This window comes from Choloepus didactylus, chromosome 24 (assembly GCF_015220235.1).
Source record: "Choloepus didactylus isolate mChoDid1 chromosome 24, mChoDid1.pri, whole genome shotgun sequence".
In the NCBI taxonomy this organism is placed as follows: Eukaryota; Metazoa; Chordata; class Mammalia; order Pilosa; family Megalonychidae; genus Choloepus; species Choloepus didactylus.
In genome coordinates this window covers 16,160,774-16,187,737 of record NC_051330.1, presented here as the reverse complement: position 1 = coordinate 16,187,737, position 26,964 = coordinate 16,160,774, and the positions used below count along the sequence as shown (strand labels likewise).

The 26,964-nt window shown below is 36.2% G+C and overlaps 1 protein-coding gene across 1 annotated transcript in view; it reads left to right on the top strand.

The window, feature by feature from the left end:
• MAP3K4 (mitogen-activated protein kinase kinase kinase 4) overlaps positions 1 to 26,964 on the top strand; it is a 138,063-nt gene that overhangs the window by 84,523 nt on the left and 26,576 nt on the right. The window contains 7 exon segments of the mRNA XM_037817631.1: positions 361 to 507; positions 7,238 to 7,395; positions 10,935 to 11,051; positions 12,541 to 12,640; positions 12,735 to 12,818; positions 18,768 to 19,022; positions 24,143 to 24,292. Of these exon segments, the coding sequence (XP_037673559.1) occupies positions 361 to 507; positions 7,238 to 7,395; positions 10,935 to 11,051; positions 12,541 to 12,640; positions 12,735 to 12,818; positions 18,768 to 19,022; positions 24,143 to 24,292 (1,011 nt within the window).

Genomic DNA, 26,964 nt, shown 5'->3' with positions numbered 1-26,964 from the left:
AGTAGAGAAATTTGTCTTAATCCATGGAATTTATTTTCTATAGAAATTTATTTTTAGGAGAATATAGTTTAGCATATCAGTGGTTGCCTATATGGTATTTTCTCTGTGTATTATTGCTGTAATATTAAATACTTCTTAATTTTCACTGTTTTGTTTTTACTCAGTTGAGACTATTAAAATATTTATAAAAAATAAACTGGCAAAGATGCTGGGAAATAATTTAGGTTTTTCAGAGGCAAGTTTCCATTTTTTTTTTTTTTTTTTTAGTTTATTTGAGTATTAAGTGTGTATGTGTCAAGTTCGACAAATGATTTGGTAAAGGTTTGTGAAATAATAGAACTTGTGATCATTTCCTTATAGCTGGTAAGAGAATGTAAAGAGGTCCTCAAGGGTGGCCTTTTGATGAAGCAGTACTACCAGTTCATGCTGCATGAGGTTTTAGATGACTTGGAGAAGACTGACTGCAACATAGACGCCTTTGACGAGGATCTCCATAAAATGTTGATGGTAAGGAACAGTGGGGAGAAAGTTATTTTATGTGTCTGTGTGTGTGTGCACGCACACACATGCATGTATGTGGTGTGGATGGTGATCTTTTAACCTGATTCTTTTCATCTGGTATTAGGTTATTTGATTCTCCTAAATCTTCATTTTTAATACTCAGTTGCTTTCAAGTTAGAAATTTTGGCGAATTTTACTCCTACTTCATAGGGTTGGTTAGTGTATCTTATAGCAGAATGGCCCAGAATAAAATTGAAATCCCATGCCATTTTATCTCGTCTTCTGTCAACAGCAATTTTTTAAGTACCTGGGATGTGGTAGGCTCTGAGAATACAATTTGGGACAATAAGAAACTCATGGCCAGTGGGGACTGGGCAGAGTAGATAATTCAACCATAGTGCCTTGAGGTCTAGGGTAGAATTATGCCTGAGATGCCTAAAGGCAGTAGAGATGGGAGACCACATTAGTCTGGGGATGTCCAGGAAATGCTTGCCATGAGGAAGATGAATCTTAAAGAATGAGTTAAGAGTTCGCAGAGGAACCTGGCACAACTAGAAATTATAAATAGCTTGATTTGGTAGGAGCAGACTTATTTTTATTTCATCCTAAAAAGAGGCCCTCGGTCTTTGCACTTGCACTGTACTTACCCTATGTTGTCCAGTCTCTTTACCGTTGCTCAGGCTGTTCTTTCCTGCTAGGAACAGCCTTTGTCCTTCTTCTCTGCCCATTTAAGACCTACTTTTTTCAAGCTCTAGTTTTTCTCTAGGAAGCTTTATCTGATTTTTAAAACAATTTTAGCCTACATTTATTTATACCTTCTCTTAGAGCAGTTATAATTAGAGCTATCCTATGTAACACTTAATGATTTACCACCTCTTTGTTCTCAGTTTCCCTAATTAGATTAAAATAAGTCAGGGGTTATGTCTTAAAATTATTTTGTTTTTCATAATGACTGCTAGAGTGTTACTATATTGTAAATACATATTAATAGATTCAAATGCAGAGTTGATTATATAAAGTGACAGGTTGTTGAAATGATATAGGAAACAATAACAATTGTAGGTATATTGCTTTAGAAATACTCTGATCCTTTTGGCTTTGCTACATAATCTTCCTTAGTGTAATCCCTATAATTTCATAGATGAAGAAACTAGAAATTATAAATGGTTTTAAAATTGTGTACCATAGTGCCCTAGAAGGATCAGGGCAAGGGCATGGCTTGTGGACTGAGGGAGCCCAAACAAAATCAGAGTTTTTCTTAAGAAGGAAGGGAAGAAGAGAATGGCTATTGGGTTGGCATCAAGTGATGTTTACCACCACACCCTTCTCTTGAAACCTACCAAAACTGGCAAAAAGAATGACAAGTAATGAAAAATTTCTATGTTTGGTAAAGGAGAGAATTGCCACACTATCCATCCCTTACCTCCCAAATTCAAAACAAAGCAAAACAAAACTATTAATTATTTGCCTTGAAATTTAGATTAAAATGAATATGGGCACAAAGCTCTAAATATATCTTCCTTAGACATGGGGGGCCCATTCAGTGATTAATTAGAACTGTGATATCTAGGAGTATGAGAAGTTCATGAGAGAAGTAAGAGATGTCTCCTTAGATGTCCTGTTATAGACTGCAGATCTGCAAGACAGAAGGAGCATATGTAGAGGCATTTTTATTGTCTGTTATGTAACCTGTTAGCCAGGAAGACTTTGAATGAATGCTAGGTTAAAAGAGGTAGGAGAATCAGTGACTACCATGTTACGGTACAGAGAGTCTTGACTTAAGGGACTTTACTCTGTGTTTTATTGTCTTTCTGTTTGCAAAGAAAAATTGAGGTGCTTATGCATGTAGGGCAAAAGAAATTTAATAGACTTGGTGAGCCTTTGAGGCAAACACACTTAAATTGAGCTGTGAGCTATCACAGGTTGTTGCCCTTGATCCTAGCCTCAGAATAACCAAAAGAATGAACAGAATATATGATGTAGGAACTTGTGATAGACAGACTCAAGGAAATCACATAAAAAATTGAAAAAGAGTAAAAAGTGGAAATAATAAGATATGGTAGTTGTAGAAGACACACAGGGAAAGCAAGCATATGTGTAATTCATGTTCTTTTAGAATAATAAAAAAGGAGCAGTTAAAAAACTCAGTTTTTCATTTCACAACACATCAGGTATCTACTGTATTGAGGCATCATGCTACGTACTGTGGATTCAATGAGTATAAACTCAGAATTTAAGAATAATGGGAAAGTGGTTATTAATTAAATAATCATACAAACATGCAATTGAAACTATGAAAAGTGCTATAAAGGAGAGGCACAAAGTCTTATAGATACTAATAGTCTTATAGAAGGGGCATGGGAATTTATCTGAAGGTTGACATGCATATTATGATCCAATTTATGGAAATTTTAAAAACTTACACAAAACAATGCTGTATAGCATATATATAATAAAAAGCATATAAACTAAAAGGTAACATACTAAATTCATAATTGTTGCTTCTGGGGGGAAGGAAAGAAATAGGACAAAAGAGAGAAACAAAGGAGTAATTAACTTTATGATGTATTAGTTCTTATTGAAAAAATACCCAAAACAAATATGACAAAATATTAACATGTTCATTATGGGTGATATTTGTTAGTATATTTTTCTTTCTGCTTCTCTGCTTTTTAAATTAAAAAATATATATAAAGAAGCAAACTTTCTGACAGAGATGGCAGCATCTGCAAATTCCCTGTGGTGGGAGGGAGCATGGCAGGAACGAAGTTTCCAAAGAAAGCATTTTGAAGGGATCATTCTGGCTGCAATTTGAACAGATTGGAGGGGTCCAGAGTGGATACGTAAAGAACCATTAGAGGCTATTTCAGTAGTACATCTGATAGTCTTTGGATTTAGAGTGGTATGATATATATTTATAGAAAGAAGTATAAAGATTCAAAAGAAATTTAGGATTTGAAATTGGCAGGACTCAGTGGCTGGATATGGGGGAAGTCTTGAGAGTGGCTGCTGGATGTTCAGCTTGTGCAGTTTAGGAGAATGTTGAAGTTTATGGGTTCAGTGAGGGTTAAGTTGAAGAGACCTGAGACCATTTGGAAAGCTTTTGGAGATGATGTAATTAAAGGAAAAGAGATAAACATATTTGAGAGAAAAGGGAAAATAGAGAGTGGGTTTCCTCAGGCAGCCATGAGGACATGGGTTCCAAAACACAAGCGTTGGAATTAGGAGGCAGGTTAGCTTCTCTACTGTAAAAGGGAAGGACGGCAGAATGTGACAGGATTTAGGTTTGTATTTTTGGTACCGGGAAAATGAAAAATTTTATATCTTATGACTTCCTTTTTTTTTTTTTTTGGTAAAAGAGGTGAGATCGTCTGCTGAGAATGGGTGGTTTTAAGGAAAATGGAGAAGTTTTGAACTAGTGGTTGTAGAGAAAAGAAAAATGAGTTGAGTAGAGCTATAAATATTATTACAAGAAATGCTGTAGGCCATGTACTTAGTGATTGTGATTGGGGAGAATAACCATTCTTCTCTGTCATGAGACTTTCTCCTGGATCTCAGCTTCGTGAGTGTGGGCATGGAGACTGAGATATTTGGGCTTATCTAGTTTTGGGATTTTGACAGATGGATGAGGTGATAAGGCAGTGAGGAGTGGCACAGTAGGATGTGACAGGGGAATTTAGCATACTGACAGAGTGCTGTTAAAATGATAAACCCATGGACTCTAAATTGAATAAGGAGGAAAGCGGGGGAGGGGGTGTGGGCAGGAGGTGGGATAGTAGATTGGAGAAAGAGAGGAATCAGTGGACTGGAGTTCAGATAAGGCTATGGGAATCGTGGTAACAGGAGTAGTGAACAAGTATGCTACAAGGAGAAAGGGGTTTTAGCACTAGGGTATTTGGTGATTTTGTGGGGATGGAGTAGTTATAATGACACAGCCCAAGATGAAATTTAGAAGTGGAGAAAAGTCACTGGAAATAAAGATGATCAAGGGGCTGAACTGAAAGGGTGTTAGATGGGTCATCCACATGGCTATGAATTCACACACCATGTAGGCTGAGCCTGGGATGCAAAGAAGACTTAAGTCGGGTGTCAAAGTCTAACAAATGAGGTCTCAGCCTAATGCAGGTAACTGGGACTCAGTAGATGACAGTACAGAAGGGAAAGATGACGGTTCTTCTGATGACCTCAATCTTTTTTTTTTTGTTAATTAAATTCAGTTTTATTGAGATATATTCACAGACCATACAGTCATCCATGGTGTGCAGGCAACCGTTCACAGCACCATCATACAATTATGCATCCATCATCCCAATCTATTTTTGAACATTTTCCTTACACCAGAAAGAATCAGAGTAAGAATAAAAAATAAAAGTAAAAAAGAACACCCAAATCATCCCCCCCATCCCACCCTATTTTTCATTTAGTTTTTGTCCCCATTTTTCTACTCATCCATCTGAACACTGGGTGAAGGGAGTGCAATCCACAAGGTTTTCTCAATCACACTGTCACCCCTTGTAAGCTACATTGTTATACAGTCATCTTCAAGAGTCAAGGCTACTGGGTTGAGTTTGGTAGTTTCAGGTATTTACTTCTAGCTATTCCAGTACATTAAAACCTAGAAAGTGTTGTCTATGTAGTGCATAAGAATGCCCACCAGAGTGACCTCTTGACTCCATTTGGAATCTCTCAGCCACTGAGGCTTTATTTCATTTCATTTCACATCCTCCTTTTGGTCAAGAAGATGTTCTCAATCCCTCGATGCTGGGTCCAGATTCATCCCTGGGAGCCATATCCTGCATTGCCGGAGAGATTTACACCCCTGGTGAGATCACCTGCCAAGGTGGCTTAGTTAGAGAGAGAGGGACACATCTGAGCAACAAAGAGGTACTTGGGGAGGCTCTTAGGCACAATTATAAGCAGGTTTAGCCTCTCCTTTGCAATAACGAGCTTCATAAAGGCAAGCCCCAAGATAGAGGGCTCAGCATACCAAGCCGTCTGTCCTCTATGTTTGTGAGAACATCAGCAACAGTCCAGGTGAGGAAGTCCAGCACTTCTGATTTTCCCCCAGCTCTTCAGGAGGGCCCTGCATACATATTTTTATTCTCTGTCCAAATTACTTTGGGATGTGTCGCTATTTCACTCTAACCTATTCACACCTACCATACCTAACTTCCTAGTCAAAGTTCCATGTAATTGTGGTGTTTGAACAAACTGACTGTAGGAGTTATATTGTTAGGAAATATAGAGCCTGCACCAAATAAACATCTCTTCCCTTGGCTGATGACCTCAATCTTAAAGGAGGAGAGTTAGGTGTTTTGTTTTGTTTTGTTTTGTTTTAAACTAAGAATGTGTGTGAGTAGTGCTTTGAAAGTAGCAGTGGGAAGCAAGAATATATTGACCATTTGCAGACCTTGAGGTTGTAATGAAACAGTTGTCCCTTGACAGGGCTTAAGGGGGAAGTGGTGTCTTCAGGAGAAATCCAGGTTTCAAGGCAGTCAAGGATATGGGGGAGCACTTGAAAAAGTAAGAGGCGATTCTGTGCCTGATATTTAAGAGACTTGTTTCATATGGAGAAGAAGATGGCAGACTCGTAAATCATTGGGTCCACGTGCATGGCTATTTTCATAATGGACTCAGGACTGCAGATTCATGCTGCACAGCCTGGGGATGATGGAGGACCCAAAAGCCTTCCAAGATATAACAGAAGAAAATGTTCTTGAAATAAACAAAAGATATGAAATTGCTTATTGAAAGTTATTACTGGATCTCAGAAAAAGTTTTTCCAAATAGTGAACACTTAAGACTGAACCTGGTGAAATAAGTGACATCCAAGAACAGAGAAAGAATCCTATGAATATCTAAGCAGAGAAAGCAGGTCACTTTCAAAGTGTGGGGGAGTGGTGGCAGTGGGACACGAGGCTGGATACTCAGTTGTTAGAAGGTAGTAAATTCACATCTTAAAAGTTTGGAGGGAGAGAGCTTGTGACGCAAATATTTTATACCCAGTCAAGTTAGCCTTTAAGTAAAATGGTCATAGAGGGTAGATTTTTTGTAGTATAGCAATTGTGAACCTGTCTTGAAAAAAAGTACTCGACAGTAACCTTACTAACCAACAGAGAATAAGAATTTGGGAATAAGGAAGCTGTTGTAATAGGACTTGTGGGCATGAACCCCACTTCAGAACAATTGGATAATTTGGTTATAAATCTTAATGTGTATATCTGAAACCTTGAAAATGTAAAAATTTTATCATAAAAATCGGGATATGGGGTTGGGATGGTGGGAAGAAATGTGCTCATTTCCTCATCTCTCTCTGCACATGAAATACTCTCTAAAGTTACAGTATGTATAATTCTAACAAACAAATATCCCAGCCTCTTAAAGGAATGAGTTGTAATATATTAATAATGAAAATTTCTGGAAGCCTTTATTTTGAATTTTTTAAAACTTTCTTTATTGTGCTTTTCTGTACATCATGATCATTTTAGTTTTCTTAAAATTTGGAGGGGTTATGAATAATGTATTAAGTTGCCGAAGAGCTGAATTGTGTACTTTAAAAATATCTTCATTTAGATGTTCAGCTAACCAATAGTGAACAACCTTGTTTCTCAGCATTGCACGTTTTAACAGTCTCTCTTTCGCCTTCCCCTTTGGTTCATAGCTGTCATGGCAATATAGGTGAGAGTTGTGAGTTGCTGAATTCTGCTCTGAAATGTCTACATTTTTTTATTTTAAGGTATATTTTGATTACATGAGAAGCTGGATCCAAATGCTACAGCAGTTACCTCAGGCATCCCATAGTTTAAAAAATCTGTTGGAAGAAGAATGGAATTTCACCAAAGAAATAACTCATTACATACGGGGAGGAGAAGCACAGGCTGGAAAACTCTTCTGGTAGGACATGACTTCCTCACTCTCAGCCTCACTCCCAATTTGCTCATATTTCTCCTACACATTTAAATGTTTATTTTAAAATTACAATCGGTCATATTTATTAGGTGCTCTCTCCCAAAGGCTGGTTACTCTTAGAGCAGGGGTTCTCCTAGGGGACATTTGACATTGTCTGGAAACATAGTTGATTGTCATGGTTGGGAGGGGAGAGGCCAGGGATGCTTGTATAGATTCTGCAATGCACAGGACAGCCTCCCACAAAAAATTACCCACCCAAAATGTCGGTAGTACTGAGGTTTGAGAAACCAAGCCTTAGAGTAAACCCCCTTGGTTATATTTAACAAGAAGCAGAATCTAAGTCCTCTTAAGAGTAGAACAGACTTGAATTTATCAGGCTTGGTGGGGACCTGCAGGGTCTTAAGAGGCATATATTTTCACAGATACTGTTTTGGGACTGTAATACTAATCACACAATCCCTTTAGAAGCGGGTTTATATGTGGTGAAAGAACGGAAATGTAAACCAAAGATAGTCACAAGGAGGGAAGTGTGGTCACTGATGTGTTTGTTCTAGGAAATCAATGTGATTTCTTGAGTACAGGTCCACATAGGTTGAATTGAGGGTGCATTTGAGCAGTCTCCTGGTGACCATTCCATCTTTGACTGACTGGCTCAGTGAGGATCAGTATTCATTTCTGCTTTAGATTCTGCTGTTCTGTTTGTGCTGCCTTTTCTTACTTGCCTCATGAGTCATTTTATTTCTTCTGCCTTCTTTGTATAAAGTTTTTTGTACCAGGTTCATATTTTCTTCCCCACACTCTGACACTCTGCATGCATTCTTTAGAGCTTTATCTTTCATGTTGAGTACTCTTCTAACTTTAGAGCCTCATTGTTCTCAACTCCAGCAAACTCTGTACCATACTCGGTATCTGAAAATTTTGTGTTACCTTTTGGATCCTAACCTCCAGTTCTTTTTCATGTCTTCTCTATCCTTACTTTGAGTGAGCAGTAAACTTGCTCTTGTCTTATAATGCTCAGTCCTTCAGGCTGTGATCCCCAATCTGACTTCCCTTGCTTTCCTGTTCAGCCTGGTGCCATAGTCAGCCTTTTAAAAAAAATGCATTCACTATCATTTTCAGAATTTCTCCCCATCTTAATCTTTCTTGGTTCTCCTTTGCCTGTAGTACCTTCTGTTTGCATTTTGTGTCTAGGCTGTCTAACTTTGTTAAAGAAATTAAATTTAAAACAAAAAATCCAGTTACTGTTTAGTTTCAGCACAAATTCATGTTAAGTAATTTCATTGTACCTTCATTTCCTCCTGTCAGTCTTTTTTGTTTTTATTTTTTCCTTGTTCTTTACATTCCCTATAGTGCAGACTCTAACATTCTGCAGTTTGCTTAAGTCTCTGACCTTCGCCTTCATGTTCCTTGTTTTGAGAAGTTCACAGGGCTTTCTCACTGTCCCTTTCTATGGGTCTTACTGACTTCTACTCTTGTAGTTCAGGACTCCGTTGCTTCTCGTCTGGTGTATTATAGCAGCAAGTTTCTGCTTCACATGCTGTTTCTTCCAGGTTCACTCAAACTTGGAATGGACCCCTGACTTCCTTTCTCTGCTTTGTTAGGTGTCCCTTCAGGGTATAGTGAAGCCGAGTGACCTCTGCTCACCACCCCATATTACCCCTTTGACCAAGTTGTCATTTCTCTCCTATTATATTGCAGAATATATTATATTCTCTCCTATTATATTGCAGTAGCTAAGTGATCTTCCTGCTTCTGCCTTTATCCCCTTATAGTTTATTCTCAACACGACAGCCAGTGTGATCTTGTCAAAGCGTATATCAGACCACATTTCTCTCCTGTCAAAACACTCCAGTGGCCTCCTTTCTTATCCAGGAAAAGTGAGAGTGCCTAAAAATGGCCCACAAGGCCTGACTGTCTCACTTGTCATATCTTTGTTCTCATTTCCTACTCCTGCCTCCTGTGTTTACTCCACTCCAGTCACAGTGGCTTCCTTATTTTTTCTCGAAGGCCAGCACGTTCTGGCCTCAGGCCCTTTGTCCTTGCTGCGCCCTCTGCTTGGACTGCTCTTCCCCCACTTATTTTTGTGACTCATTTCCCAACTGCTTTCAGGTTTGTTTCCACATATACCTGATATACTTCTCAGTATACGTAAATTGAAATCCCTACCCTTGAGCATGCCTTAGCTTTCTTCCTTCTTTGTTTTCTCAGTAGCACTTACCAATATCTGAAATACTGTACATTTTACGTTTCCCTTGTTCATTTTGTTTATTGGTTTTCTATGTTCACTGGGGGGGATTTTGTCTGTTTTGTTCACTGTTGCCTAGTACATAATAGGCACTCAATAAATATTTGCTGATTAAATCTATCTTGTTTATCCTTGTACTACACTACCCTTGCTAAAAGGACATTTGTAATCAGGTCACTTTCCCACTCATAAATGTTCATCGCCCACCCTTTTTGCCTACAGATCAAACCAAATTTGCCTGCCAAATTAAGCAAGACATTCAAAGCCCTCCGCAAAATGGCCCCAATTTGCTTTCCTAATCTTCCACCACCCTTTGTAGCATAAATATCCTCTAAATCCTTCCAGATTAGATTATTTCTTTTTTCAGATATGCCTCTTATTTAACAAATCTTCATGCCTTTTGATAGTGTTTATTGTTTGTCTTGGACTTTCCTTCTCCCTTTTCCCTTCTCCATTCTCTTCCTGACCCGATTCCCTATTCCCATTATTATTTTACCTATTAAAGCCCTGCTTTTCATACAAGGCTATGCTTCCTGTCCCCAAAACCACGCGTGGCCCTTCAACTGAGTGCAATCTTTCTCCTCTGACAACCCCCCTAGGACTGACTTCCCTTCACAGCTGCTATTGGATGAATACTTAATCTGCTGTCCTCAACTCAGTCGATCATAAGCTCCTTGCCCTGAACATCATGGAGCTGTATAAACTGTTGTTGAGTTTTTAGTGCACTCATTTAGATTGATTTTTTTACATTTGGGTACATTTTAAAACTGGTATTTAGATTGTATATGCAGCAAGATGCGTCAGTTATGTAGTCTATTTCATGCTTACTGACAATAATTAAAGCTGATTGTGAGGGAAATGTTTAAAAACAGTTGCATGTGAGGAATTCACTTCTCTTTTCTATGTTACAATTTGGTTTATTAGGCTTTAAAAAAATCTTTCCTACATATGTATTTAAGGCCATTTTATACCATTTTGAACATTTGTTTAAGGTGTTTAAGATGGAAATGACATTTGTGTAATAATCACATAGCTACTCAAATTTAATTTAAGGATTTTACAATGTATAATGAAAAACTGTGGAAATAGAACAAAGGTCAATTCATAATTGAGACTTCTACTTTTGTACATTGATCATCATTTTATACTAAAAAAATTCTTGATTTTTAAATTATTGAAGCATTAGCTCAACCTTTCAGTTAGTTTTTCATTCAAAAATTAGAATATGAGTGAAGAAATCTTTTCTTTGTTTTATTTTTGTTATTTTTTGTTCCCTTAGTGACATTGCAGGAATGTTGCTGAAATCTACAGGAAGTTTTTTAGAATTTGGCTTACAGGAGAGCTGTGCTGAATTTTGGACCAGTGCTGATGACAGTAGTGCTTCAGATGAAATAAGGTTGAAGTTACACTTTCTTTTCTCTCCTATTTCTTATTTCATGTAGTTTACTCTTTGTGATAAGCTTAGAATGAGAGTTGTTTAAACCAAATTGTGTTGAACCTTAAAAATTTGGGTAGTAGATTTAAAGGAATTTAGTTATTGTTGCCTGGGCTTTTCATATGATGTCTTGGTTATGGTTTTATGTGAAATTTTCTTTGAGGCTAACTCAGAATTTTTTGAGCCTAATAAAATAGTTCTTTAAAGAAAGGAATAGAAAGTTTAAGTTGAGTAAAGGTGAGTAGAACTACCTCCTCCCACATGTTCTAGAATGTCTTTAATTAAACACTATTTTTCTGCCCTTTAAAAACCGCATATTTGTCCATTAATATGTTTAATGACATTTGGTACATTTTAGTTATTTTTATGCTTTGCTTATCCCCTCTGTTGAACATTAGACCATGAAACCATGGCTTATTTATGTGTTGCATTTTCTGCAATTCATGCAGGTAGTATTTAGATTGAATCATGTGAAATTGTTTTTGTGGCATATGTATCAGGCATATAGCCATTTCGTGGCCATTTATCAGCCATTTCATGTGATGCAGTCTTACCAAATGCTCAAGTGGAATTTACTTCTCTAGAACTGAAATGTTTTCTCTCACCATCCAGAGTTTGATGGAAAACACATTTTGGCTTTCAGAACATTTGGCATGTCTTTATGCCAGGGTTAAGGAAAGAAGTTCCTATAGATTCTCATCTGGGAGAATATTGAATAACTGAGAAAAAGAATGGGTCAATTTGCAGAAGGTCTTGCAGTTTTGACAGTTATCATATTGAATTCATTATTGACATGGAAATTCAGGAACTAAGATAATGACCCAGAGAATGTCTCTCATGATGCTCCAGTTGACTGTTTTTACCAGAATTGGATATAAAAAGTGGGTTTACATACAGTGGTGTGCTAAAGTTGGCTTGTATTGGCTTGAGAGAGCTAATTGCGCATGTCTTCCCAGCTCTTTGCTCAGTGATATCATCCTGGTTAGCTTGAAATCAGCTATGATGGGAGCATTTACCCCATGGAAATCAAATCACCAAATACCACAATAGGCAATAATTTTTGAAGAACTGAATGTTAAAATGTCAGCATACCACCGTATGTATTCCTTTTTTAATTAGATTATGAGCTGGAAATCAAGAGCTTAACTCAAATTCTAAGAAATTAGCAGAATAAAATCTTTGGACTATTGCACTTACTGCTACTTGAAGGTTATTTAATGTGCCCTACTTATATTTAAAGAACACAAGTGTTTTCTAGAAGACGGCAAGAAGCAAAATGCTGAGTGCTTCAGAATATAGTCACAGTAATTACTCTCATTAAAAAAATAATCTGCATTCTTTTCATTTATTAATGTGATTTGGAATGTGCTTCATCTTTATTGTTATATATATCTCGCAGCTCTGGACTGTGCCCTAATGTATTCTAACTGGATTTCAATCACCTTCCCAGGAGATCTGTTATAGAGATAAGTCGAGCCCTGAAGGAGCTCTTTCATGAAGCTAGAGAAAGGGCCTCCAAAGCACTTGGATTTGCTAAAATGTTAAGGAAGGTGAGTTAATAGTCCTGATTATTTTTTTTTCTTGTTTATCTTTTATCTTACTTTCTAAAAAGCTAAAGAAATTTCTTTATATATTTGATTCTAGGACCTGGAAATAGCAGCAGAATTCGTACTTTCAGCCCCAGTTAGAGACCTTCTGGATGTTCTGAAATCAAAACAGTATGTCAAGGTAAATATTTAAGATGGTGTAATGGAAATATTTGGCCTTTCCTACCTTACTCTGAAACAGGCAAACTTTTACTTAAAGGTCCAGATAGTGAACATTTCAGTCTTTGCAGACTGTACATTGATCCTAATTATTATAAAACTGTCCCATAATTTCCCGATAAAATAATTGGAAAAAACTTGATTGTATTAACTTGCTTTAAGAATGCAGATAAAATAATCAAATGGTTACTTAAGCTATTTAATGTATTAACTTAGCTGCACACACATATTTAAAGTAATATATATAAAGTAATACTAATTTTGAATAATTGTTTTCATTCTCCCATTTCCTAAGCAGTTGAGACTTCTTACATGAATCTTTGACCTCAGTGACCTGTTCATCATCAGATCCACTCTTTGAGGCATCATCTTTACTCCAGTTTAAGTTGGTTGAGTTTTAGCACTTTTACAATCTGTGTATGATATTGTCATTGGAAATTTTATTCCAAACCCACAATTTTATCCCACCCACATACCTAATGTGGGTATGTGTGACACACACAACATAATCACATACATATTCCTTGTTAAAATTATCTTTAAAATACCCCTCGGGAAAAAATATGTACCGATTGCAAACTATATACTACAATTAGTCGTATTTCAACGTTCATTCATGAACAGTGACAAATGTACTATACCAGTACTATGAGTCAACAGTGGAGGGGGGTTGGTTAGGGATATGGGAGGATTCGAGTTTCTTTTTCTTTTTTTTTTTCTTCTTTTGCCCTATTTCTTGTCTGGAGTAATGAAAAGTTTCTAAAAATTGAACAAAAATTAAGTGTGGTGATGGATGCACAGCTGTATGAGGATACCAGGGGCAATTGACTGTCCACTTTGGATCTTTGGATAATTGTATGGTATGTGAACAATCTCAATAAAAATTAAAAACTAAAAAAAAAAAAAATACCCCCCAGAATAACTAGTGAGTCTATATTAACATTTTTTTTTGCCTTTTGGCTGAGGTGACTTGCTGTGAACATCCCAAAGTAGCATTGACTGAGACTGCTTTCAAGCTGACTTCCTCCCCTTAGAGTATTTTCTTTGTTTAAAGTAAAACAATTAAGAGAGTGCCCTATAATTGGAAAAACTTTACAAGGACCCTTCACCAAAATACATTTCCAAACTCTCTCTCCTCTTCTCCCTCCTTCATACTACTGGCAGTTTTCTGCACTGTTTTGATTAATGCCTTTCCCCACACCTACTTGTCTTTTCTATAAAGGCCCAGACAGTAAATAGTTTAGGCTTGTGGATCACGTATTCTATGCTATAACTACTCGACTTGACAATATACAGACATACTTCAGAAATACTGCGGGTTCGGTTCCAGACCACCGCAGTAAAGTGAATATCGCAAATGAGTCACAAATTCTTGGTTTCCCAGTGCATATAAAAGTTATGTTTACACTATACTGTAGTCTGTTAAGTATGCAGTAGCATTATGTCTGAAAAAAAAAAAAAAAACAATGTACATACCTTAATTAAAATGTGACAGAGACACAAAGTGTGCAGGTGCTGTTGGAAAAATGGCGCCGATATATTTGCCCAACACAGGGTTGCCACAAACCTTCAATTTTTAAAAAAAACACAGTATCTGCAAAGTGTCATAATGCAAAGCGCAGTAAAACGAGGTATGCCTGTGTAAACGAATGGTTGTGGCTGTGTTCCATTAAAACTTTGTTTGCAAAAACAGGTAGCAAACCAGGCCCTTCTGTAAAATAGTGATTTTCCCCTCTTCAAACCTCTATAATTCCCACTTTTAGATTTAGCCTCCTGAACAAGAAAAAGATTAAGCAGATAAAAACATTCTTCAATCTCAAATTTAAAATAGAAAATAAAAGCAAGAAGCAAGTGCATGATTAGAAATCTGAGCTCAGATGGTTTGTAAAAATGTAAGGAAAAAACCATGAGTGAAGGTTTATAAGAGATGGGAGTAATTGAAGAAGATTAAAAAAGTACTGCTCAAAAACTTTTCCCAATTGGATAGCTGTCTTGTAGGGTCAGAATGGTACAGTGAAAAGAGCTTGGGCTTTGGAGTCATTCAGAGCTGGATTCCTGTTTTAGTTTCTGATATTTGTTTACTTTATCATCTTGGACAAATTCTAAGCTGAGTTTTTGTATCTGAAGAACTTGCCTCATAGAGTTGTTGTGAAGGTTAAATGTGATAATTTATGTTGTACCAATAAACAGTTGGCCTCTTCCTCTTTTACTTTACATATATATATAATATGTCCTTATCTCAAATTGATTCAATTCATGCTATTGACACTTTGTTCTGCCTCAGGCATTGGACTTCCCACTCCCCACCCAAACACACAGACACATTCTGAATAGCCTGAGATTGCTGCACTTCCATTGACTGTATGCTGACCTGCTATGTATATATTTTTCTTTTAGTTGAGAGTGAGTTAACAGAAAATGGTGTCACAAATTTTGTGTTTTTTCTTTTCTTACATAAAATTCCTATGCAATGAGATGCACTGGTCTTAAGTATAAAACTGATGAGGTTGACAATTGTTTGTGCCCAATTATTTGCACCCCTATCAAGATATGGGACATATTCATCAGCCCAGTTTCCTTTGTGCTCCCTTCCAATCCAACCCATCTCCAAAAGCAACTACTGTCTCTGATTTTAATCATCACAGATGATTTTGTCTGCTTTTGAATTTTATATAAGTGGAATATTTTGTGTCTGCCTTCTTTTGCTCAAAATAATGTTTTTGAGATTCATCTATGTTGTATTTATCAGTAGATCATTTTCCCTCTACTTCTTATTTTAATTGATCTTTTTTTTGTCTTTTATTTCTAGTGCTTCCTCTCTGAGAAATCTGTTTATTCCAAAATTGTGGAAACAGTCTTCTGTGTTTCCTCCAGAAGCCATATAGTTTAGTTTTCATGTTAGGTCTGTGATCAGTCTTGACTTAATTTTGTATAGGGTGTGAAAGAGGGATTGACGTTTTCTGTTTTCCATGTGTTTAATCAGGTGTTTCCATGGGTTTATTCAGATGTTGCCTTAGTACCTTTGTTACAAATCGACTGTACATATGTGGGTTTATTTCTGGATGTTTTGTTTCTTAATCTAGTGCCCTTCCTTAGTAATTGCTTGGAATCAGATGGTGTCCGTCCCCAATTTGATCTTAATTTTCGAAGTTCTTTTAAGTATTCTAAGACCTTTGTATTTCTGTGTAAATATTAACGTCAGTTTTTCAGTTTCTTCAAAGTCTGCTGAGATTTGATTATGATTGTGTTATATATTCAAATGAGTTTGGATACGACAGACAGTCTTAACCATGTTAAGTCTCTTGATCTGTGAACATTGTTATTATTTTGGCTTTACACAGTCAATTATTTTTGAAGAGCTTTAAAAACGAGAAAACATTGTATGATTTTGGACACTTTTCATTCTTTTTTGTGAATCCAAAGTTCCCTGTTACCTTTTTCTTTCTGCCTGAAGAATTTCCTTTAAAATTTTTGCAGTACTGTTCTTCAGGCAATGAATTGTCTTAGTTTTTTGTCTGAAAAAGTCTTTATTTCATCTTTATATTTGAAGCATATTTTCACTGGGTATAGAATTTTAGGTTGGCAGGTTTTGTTTTGTTTTGTTTTTTCTTTCAGTGCTTTAAAGATTCTTTCCTTATCTTCTGGCTTACATAATTTCTGAAGAGAAGTTTGCTGATGTTCTTATTTTTGTCCTTCTGTCTGTAATGTGTCTTTTGTCCCTGGCTGCTTTTAAGATTTTATCACTGGTTTTTAACAATCTGGTTATACATGGTTAGGTGTGGTTTACTTTATGTTTTATATGCTTTGAGTTTTGTTGACGCCCTAGAGCTGTAGTTTTATCAAATTTAATACTTTTTCAGCCATTATTTAAAAAATTTTTTTTTCCTGTTCTCTTGTCTCCTTTCCTTCTGAGACTTTAATTACACATATGCTAGATTGCTTGATATCATTCCACAGGTTATTGATGCTCTCTTTATATTTTCACTAGTCATTTTTCAAATTCACATTCACTGATCTTTCCTTCTTCAGTATCTAAATTTGTTTGTGATATCATCCAGTCTGTGTGTTTCATATCTAGAAATTCCAGGTCAGTGTTTTTTTAATTTTCCTGTTTCTCTCATCATCATTTAAAATAGGAAATACTTATTTATAATAGTTATTTTAACATCCTTGTCTGCTAATTCCATTATCTCTGTCATTTCTGGGTCTGCTTCTCTTGATTTATTTTTCTTTGGGTTATTGGTCCTATTTACTTGCTTGGTTTTTTTTTTGTTTTTTTTTTTTGTTTTTTTGCCATAAAATATTTTAAGTTATTGATATAGGTACTCATCCATTAAGTAGGTGGAGCATAACTCCCCATTCCTTGAGGATGGACTCTATATAGTGACTTCCTTCCAAAAAACAGTTTGGTCAGGGGAAAAAGAGTAATTTTACGTTGGAGAAACCTGGCAAATAAAACCTCAGCCAGGTGATGAAGGTAAATATCAACAGTGATAAGTCATTTTGAGAGTATGGACCCTTGATATGGAGTGATGGAAAAGGCACTGTTGTCACTGTGGTCTTTTGACCCAAAAACATCACAGCATAATCATAGGTAAAACTTGCTTTGGTTATTTTTTTATTGAATGATGGACGTTTTGAATTTTACTTTGTAGAGTGCATCTTCATTCCTTTATGTAAGTCCATATTTCTTTCCAGAGTCATTTTCCTTCAATCTGAAGAGGTTAGTTTAAGATTTCATGTAGAAACAGAGTATTATCAGAGATAAAGAGGAATATTTTGTACTGGCAAATGAGTCAACTCAGGCATAATCATTAATGTGCTTATACTTAATCATAGAACTTCAGAATGCATGAAACAAAATCTTATAGCACTAAATGGAGAGAGAGACAAATTCACAATTATAGTAAGATATTTGGACACCCATCTTTCAATACTTAATAGAAAAGATGGCAGAAAATCAGTTGAAATCAATGGTCAGAGAATCTTTACTGAATATAAAACATTAAAAGATAATAGATAAAAACTGTGTAATATGTAGAGTTAGATGCTCTAAATATTTTTTTGAGTAACATGACATTAGCCATGTCCAAATTAAAAAAAAAAATTAAATCAGAAAGTAGTCATAAGGAATGGAATACAATATAGCTGAAAAAAAAAAAGCAAATTCCTGTAATGGAAGAAGCAAAATCAGTGTTTCAAAGGATTGAGACACAGTATACTTTAGAAAAAAGAAAAAAATACTTAGCAATTTTAAATTGACCAACCCCTGATTGTATCTAACTTAATTGGTACTTACTTTTTGTTTTAAATAACTTTAGCCAAAAGGTTTTGTAGACTTTGTTTGAGATCCTGAAGTAACATTGACATCATACATTACACTCAGTAGTAGATTCATTATGTACTTTCCTTTGTGAGTGGTATTTCATGAAGTAATCTTGATGCTAAAAAAAAAAAAAAGCTTTGTTATTATATAATAGAGTGAATCTCGGAGCTATAACACACCATTTTGAAAAAATGTTTTCCTTACAGTGTTTTAAATTTGGGGTTTGTAAATTTTATTTAATTTAAACTAACTGCCATCTTGTTTTCTTTTTATAAACATGCCAATTGCTTCAGTAATTCAGATTATTGGTAATTAGTAAAAGCTTTTCAGAATTGATGCATCATTTTTAATTAGTTGTCAGCAACAGTTGCATGTAAATTAAACATATGAAATCACATAGCTCTCCAACAAAAGTTGCAAACAAGAATATTCTACATCATTGTTCCTGAGTAAACCAGAATCCTAGTTCGAACGATTTTTTGAAATCTGAAACTCTTAAACAGCTTGTTTGCTTTTTTAAAATAACCTATTTCTGTAATGAATGGTGTTCCTAATATAAGATTTTTGGTTTATTTTCTTTTCCAGATACAAATTCCTGGGTTAGAAAACTTGCAAGTATTTGTTCCAAACACTCTCGCTGAGGAGAAGAGTATTATATTGCAGTTACTCAATGCAGCCGCAGGAAAGGACTGTTCTAAAGATTCAGATGAAGTACTAATTGATGCCTTTCTGCTGCTGACCAAAAATCATGATTCAGATGATGTCTGGGGCACGTGGGAAGAGCAGCCTGTCAAAGTTGTGCCTCAGGTGGAGACGGTTGATACCCTGAGAAGCATGCAGGTGTGTCTTCCTCCCAATTTCCATGCCCACTGCTCTGACCCCGCACCTTTAGCATTATTTTAAGTCATACTTTTTAGAAAAAATGAATTATTAGCAGCTTGTGAATGATTAGTTTAACTACCATAGTAGTCTCAAGTATACAGTTCCCCAAATTATGCCTTGATTTTTTAAATAGATAATTTTGCAGCATAACTTGTACTAAAGATGCCATAAAGTTCTATAAGTACATTAAATTGTACTGAATATTTGAAGTAAACCATATATTCTATTTACACCTTTTCTTAGTTCAGTCATGTAGTTAGATATATGCCCATGAGCTAAAAGAAGTTATCTTATTTAATTAATAGCTCCAGAAATCCCACTTCTCCAAGTACTCTGATTTACTGGTTATTCAGTTTTCATTGTTTCAGTAAAGACTATCACCTGCCTACCTAACAAGAATCAATGAAAATTTATATAACACATTAATTAAAACTCTAAGAAACCTAGTGTTACCTGCATTTCACTCATGGCCAGTGATAATGGGAGTTTCATTATCACGCACCTCAAAACCACTCTGACCAGAAAGGAAATGACTGTCTACCTTGACTCCTACAAATCTGCTGTCTTATATTCCCTGTCTTAGTGAATAGCATGCCATCCACTCAATTCTTTGAACCAGAAATGTGACAGTTAAAATAAGTTCAGTCCTTCCCCTCTTCCAACTAATCACTAACCCTGTCAAGTCTTGAGTATTTTGGGTAAATGACCCTTTTTCTGCGTTTTCCATCCTCACATGCTGCCCCAGTACACACACACACTTTGCTCCTGGAGTGTTGAACTCCTTAGAGTTCTGAGATACGTCAGAGATGTCATGCCTGCAAAATCCTGTGGCCTTGGTCCACACTCTTCCACCATATCTGGACTCTTCTGCCCTCTTTCCCATCCATTCCAACCTAGTAGTTCTTATCCTAGAAGCATAATGTGCTTCTGCTTCCATCTAGGGGTTGCTGGTCTCCCGTTTGTCTTTTTCCCTCACTCTTCCATGCACAAAGCAAATTCTGATGTCTGTACTTTCAGAAGGTATTCTGTAATAGTTACTTCCCTCATCTTCACTGTTGTCCTAATTTATGCCACTGAGTATCTCCACCCTAGATGACTGTGTTGGTCTGTGAACTGCTCCTTGTTTTCACTCTTAAATGCATATAGAAGTAAGAGAGATTTTTTTTTAAAAACTTAGATCCACTGTTCCTTTGCTTAAAATGCTCCATCTTCCTGTTTATGTAGAGGTCCCGGCCTCTCTCTCTCTACCTCTGCTCCTCCCACTCTTGCCCTTGTTCACCACTAGCCTTATTGGCCTTATCTCAGGTCCTCAATTTACCACATTAATTACTGCCTTCGAATCTTCCCTCTGCCCCAGAAACTTTGCCTGCTGGTCTTAACATCTGTAGGCATTTATGAAAGTGTGAAATAAAACTTTAAAACGAGGAAATGTATGCATACTTAAGAAAGTATTTAGCTTTTTATAATATGAGTTATTTATAAAATTGTACTAACTGTTGCCAGAGTGTGTTTTGGTAGGAGACTAGGCAGTCAGGAAAATCCGTTTTTATTTACTCCAAGTGCAGTCTGTTTTTGGTTATGGTAGTTTTAAAAATATATAAATATTTATTCCCTTTGCTTAAACAGTACATGCCATGCCCATCATGGAAAATTTGGAAAATACAAGAAGGAATAAGTGTTATCCATAATCCTGCCACTCACAAATAACCATTCTCATATATGTCCTTAAAGTCTTTGTCTTGTGCATAAAAAAATGCATGCACATACACAAAAGATAGGTATGCACTTTTTAATATGGTTCATTTATGTATGCATGCAACTTTAAATTCAGCTTTTAAAAAATCACAATATATCATAATAAACATATTCCCACACATCATTAAAACATTTCTAAAAACACTGTATTGAGTAGTTAGATAATATTCCATCAGTATAGATGCCATAATTTGTTTTATCACCCTTCTATTGTTGGAAAAATAACTAGTTACCAGTAATTACTACTTTTCTTTATAGACCTCTGATGAACATCTTCATATGTAAATATTTGTTTGTATCCTTGGGCTAGCTGTTAAATCTATTATCTTAGATTTTTTTTTTTCTTTATCAAATTGAGCCTTTATTTTCATTAGGGTGTCAGTCTATGAAATTGAAATACATGATCCACAGTAGCATTCTCTGCCTTACACCTTATAGTTTTGAGATGTTTCTCATCTAAATGTGCTATGTCATTTTTTTTTTTTTGATGAATATTTATTGTGTGCTTTTTTGGTGGTGTTACAGTGAAGATAGGTAACCAAGGAAACAAACACCATGCACTTATTTTTTGATTTGCGATCTCTAATACTTAACTGTGAGTTCAAGATTTATAAGTAGTAGCCTGAGTTAAACATTTAAAAAATCTTAAATTTAAACAGTTTAAGAAGGCACTCTAACTTATTCTTTACTATCTCTACTAATGGAGGAAAGCAGTAATATGTATAATCAAAAAATAATTTGACTTTTGGCTTTAATGGATAATATGTAAAAATATCAATTATATTTAAATATTAGCATCTATATTCTGGGAATGTGGACAGAAATCTCTAGAATTGAATATCATGGGGTGAGTAAGTAGTAAATTTGTGAAAAGTATAATTTGTAGAGTTCTTTGAAATAAATATATCTTTATATCCTTATAGAATTGACAAGAACTAGACTTTTACATAGTGTTATATGCTAGTACTTAAAAGATATTTTTGGCTTTCACAAGCAAGTTTTGTAGTGTCATCCTGATAATGTGACTAACTCAAGACTGTAAATACATTCATATAGTAAAAAATCACAAATTATTACTAGTCAGGGGGATGCAGTTTGGTTTAGAGAAGAATCTGAATAACAGGATGGATTACTATGTAGACTATTCAGTGACTATAACCTGCATAGCATCAAGAGTATATATTCTTTGGAAACTTATAGGTATTACTGAATATAAATTAACTATTTCTACTAAGATTGCAGTTACATTTGAATGGCTACTTGTAAATAGCTTGGATTCCTAAGTAATTTAAGCCAGCTTTTCTTTTCTGTGTTATTTCCAGCAGTTATGTGGATTGATTCTGCAAAGGCAAACTTTAGTATAATTCCATGTGAATTATTGGAGACCTTGGATACATGGAATTTTATTGCTATATAAAAACATTCTGTAACAGTTTTCTGTGTTCTCGATAGAACTTAAGTGCTATGACAAAGTGTGATAAACACTATTATGAATAGACAGATTGGTAGAATATCAGAGTTGAAAGGAACTTTAGAAATTTAGACCAAATTCTTTGGAAGTCAAGCAAAGTGATTCCATAGTGTAGTGACAAGAGTGAGGTAAGAGTGGGATAAAATTCAGATGTCCAAAGTCTGTGCTGTCTCCCCTACACTGAGCTGTTTGTAGTATGCATCTAATAACTTGATGGTATTGGGTTACAAAGGGCTTGAAGTGCGGGTGCCAGTGAGTATTTAAGCTGACTCTGTGGTTATGCTGTGAATACTTTACAGCAAGAATCTTGGGATTTGGGCTGTGCTAGTGAAATATCTACAAGAGCATTCTGTTGAGTGCTCTGGTCCTGTCCTTTCGGTGGCACCTGGTAGTCTATCTCTGCCTCTCTAGTTAGCCACTGGGATCCGTGCCTTGGGGCCCTTCTCCATCATGCAGAAGACCTCACTGACATCATACAGAAGACCTCACTGGACAGCAGTGCTTACTGCAGGGAGCTGCTCCGTGGGAGCAGCCTCACTTCAACACTGCTTGCTGGCTTGAGAATTTGTTTTATTTCCTTTTGTTTCATTTTTGTTGTTGTTGTTGCTGTGTTATTTTCATTTTTTATTGTAGTAACATATATACAGCACAGAGTTTCCCATTTTAACCACTTTCATTGTACAATTCAGTGATATTAATTACATTTACCTGTAACCATGCTACCATCCCCACCATTCATTACCAAAACATTTTCATCACCCCAAACTTGATCCATTCCATACCAATTAGGCAATAACTCCCTGTTTTAGTTTTCCAGGGCTTCTGTAACAAATACCAGAGACTACTTGGCTTAACAACAGGAATTTACTGTCATATAGTTTTGGATGCTAGAAGTCCAAAATCAAGGTTATCAGCAGAATCCCACTTTCTCTGAAGTCTGTAGTGTTATTATTGGCTTGCTGACAATCCATAACTCAATCTCTACCTCTGTCACATGGCCATCTGTCTTGTTTTTCTCTCCTACTCCCTCCTGCTACTGTGTTTAAATTTCTTCTGCTTATAAGGCTCCCAGTTATATTGTATTCAATTTGACTTCACCTTAATTAATAGGGTCTTTGAAGATCTTATTTACAATTGAGTTCACATGCAGAGGACCAGGGGATAGGACTTGAATATATCTTTGTGGGGGGCATGATTCAATCCATTACATTCCCCATCACTCCTCCCACCCCTGGTAACCCATAATCTACTTTCTGCATCTGCGAATTTGCTTCTTCTAAGTATGTCATGTAAGTGAGAATCATACAATATTTGTCCTTTTGTGTCTGGCTCTTTTCACTCAACATGATGTCTTCAGGGTTCATCCATGTTGTGCTATGTATCAGAACTTCTTTCCTTTTTATGGCTGAATAATCTTCCATTGTGTGTATATGCCACATTTTGTTTATCCATGCATCTGTGGATGGACAGTTGAATTGCTTCTACTTTTGACTATAGTGAATAATGTTGCTATGAACATTGCCATACAACTAATCTGTTAAGAGTTCCTGTTTTCAGTTCTTTGGGGTGTGTACGTAGAAGTGGAATTACTGGGTCACTATGTTTAACTTTCTGAGGAACCGCCAAACTGTTTTCCACTGCGGCTGCACAATCTTAAATTCCCACTAACAATGCACAGGGTTTCCTATTTCTCCACATCCTCACCAATACTTAATTTCCCTTTCTTTCCTTTCCCTTTAAAAAAAAATCCATCCTAGTGGGGGATGGTATTGTTTTTGGCCTGGGGGTTGAACTAGAATGGGAAAACATAAAGGGGTCTGTTTTTAATGCCCTATGTTTGCTTTTCCTCCAGGTGAATAATCTTTTACTAGTTGTCATGCAGTCTGCCCATCTCACAATTCAGAGAAAAGCTTTCCAGCAGTCCATTGAAGGACTCATGACTTTACGCCAGGAGCAGACATCCAGTCAGCCAGTCATTGCCAAAGCTTTGCAACAGCTAAAGGTATTTCACCATCAATTCTATCTTAGCTAATTTATTTCCTTTTGGATGAAATGTTAGGAAAGGATCGGTATGTTATAATGTAAAATCATTCAAGGAATTTGAGCTCTTAAATTTTCCTTTCCACTTTCTACTCCCCCCCCCCACACACACACACACATAGTTTCCTAAACTGAACTAAAATACATGTCGAAACTAAAAATACATTCCTGGACTATAGTATGTTAGAATTGGGCGAAATAGAAAATTGAGCAGTTAACTTCGTAATGGTGTCATAGCTGGTTAGTAGCAAAGTTGAGGTGGAATTTAGATTTCTTCATTGCTAGTCTTTTCTCCTTTTGCAACTACCAAAGTTTAGAAGAGGCACTCCATATCAAACTAATTTAAAAGAAGGTTTATGTATTTCTTCATTCAACAAATAGTTCAGCCAAATTGACTACAATATAAAAAGCAAATTGTAGATAACACAGATGCTTTCAGAGTTTGCTGTAAACCCAAGCCTAGCTTCTCCCATTATCTCTTATTTTCAACATTTTCTATTTTGTACCTCATTACATCTTAATCTCATTCCTTAGTTTCCACAGGCCATGCATTTAGTTAAAACTTGAATCCTTGAAGAAGCTCGCCCTGAAATTACAAGTACTTTGATAAACATTTGTTTTTCTTCTGTCAATTTTATTTGTCTCATTTATCTGTATACATTTACTAACTAAATATTTAACTTCTTTCTCTTATAGACTTAACCCCACCCTAATAACAGGCCAGGGGACTTTTGTCTTTTCTTTTAGTTTTTTGTTAATGGACTCTGTGGAGAATACAACATTATATAAAATATTGACTCTTCTGGCACTTAAGGTATTTATAGCCTTAAGGACCAGAACTCTACATGAAAGTACAGGAGAAGGAGAGATTAGATCCCCCTGAGAGCATCCAATGGCATTTCAGCACCAGAGAATTCCAGAAGTTGCACATTGGGAGTGCACAGACAAAGGAGCATTTGAGTTTTGGTTCAAGGTTAAGGGCATGTGCACTGAATATCACAGTCTGAAATGTCCAGATCTTGGTGTCCTCACTGGAACATAGTAGGAGATAAGGCTGGTAAAATAATATGATAAAAAATCAGATTGTTTATAGAGACTTTGGGCTTTATTTTCTAAGCATTGGGGAGTTGTTGAAGATTTTAAGAGTAGGTATAGGAAACTTGGTGTTCCGGTTTGCTAATGCTGCCATTTTGCAGAACATCAGAAATGGACTGGTTTTTATAAAGGGGGTTTATTTGGTTACAAAATTATAGTCTAAGGCCATAAAGTGTCCAAGGTAAGGCATCAACAATAGAGTATCTTCACTGGAGAAAGGCCATTAGCATCCAGAAACCTCTGTTAGCTGGGAAGGCATGTATCTGGTGTCTGCTTGCTCCCAGGTTGCGTTTCAAAATGGTGTTCTCCAAAATGTCAGTGTCAGCTTTCAACAGCTGTCTTCAAAATGTGTCTCTCAGCTGCAGCTCTAAGTTCCTTCTGTTTGTCAGCTCTTTTATCTGGCCCCAGTGATTTAATTAAGACCCTGAATGGGTGGGGTAACACCTCCATGGAAATTATCCAATCAAAGGTCTTGCCCATAGTTGATTGAGTCACATCTCCATGGAAACACTCAATGGATTCCAACCTAATCAACACTTAATATGTCTGCCTCCACAAGATTTCATTAAAAAACATGGTGTTTTGGGGGACATAATACATCCAAACTGGCACACTTGGCTTTGGGGAGAATATTTTGGTGGCACCGTGTAGGGGAGATTACATGATGGAGACCATGTGTACATATAGGTGTGTGTCTAAGGGGCAAGGTGTAGAGGTAGACCGGTTGCATTATTTCTTTGAAAGGCAATGAAAGCTAGAACTAGGTTCAAACTCAGTACTATGGATATTTGGGACCGTACAATTCTTTGTTGTGGAGGGCTGTCCTGTGCATTGTAGGATTTTTAGTCACATCTCTGGCCTCTGCCCACTTGATGCCGGTAGTACTGCCTCTGTCATGACAATCAGAATGCTTCCTGACATTGTCCCTGGTCGAGAACCTCTGAACTGTGTGCTGCCAGGGGAATAAGGACAGTCCTGATTGTTAACATTGTGGAGGACATTAAGAAATTTATTGTGTTTTCACTCTGTGGAATTGAAACCAGCTTAAGCAACAGCCCAGGGGGGATAAAAACACAGCTTGTGGTTCATAGGTGAAAATATTGAAGTCACAAGTATCTATTCAAAGACAAGATTAGAATTAGGCATTATCATTTTAAATTGATTTTTTTTCCTTTTGTATTTCATAAGGACCCATTTCTTGATGTTAAAGGATGCCTAATACAAATAAAAATGAAAATAATATAACCTCCTCTATATTTGCTCTTTCCTTTTGAAGAACCAAAATAATATGACTGAGATTTTTTTTTTTTTTAAATTCAGTTTTATTGAAATATATTCACATACCATACAGTCAACCATGGTATACAATCAGCTGTTCGCAGTAAGATCATATAGTTATGCGTTCATCACCACAATCTATTTCTGAACATTTTCCTTACATCAGAAAGAATCAGAATAAGAATAAAAAATAAAAGTGAAAAAAGAACACCCAAACCATCTCCCCCATCCCACCCTATTTGTTATTTAGTTTTTATCCCC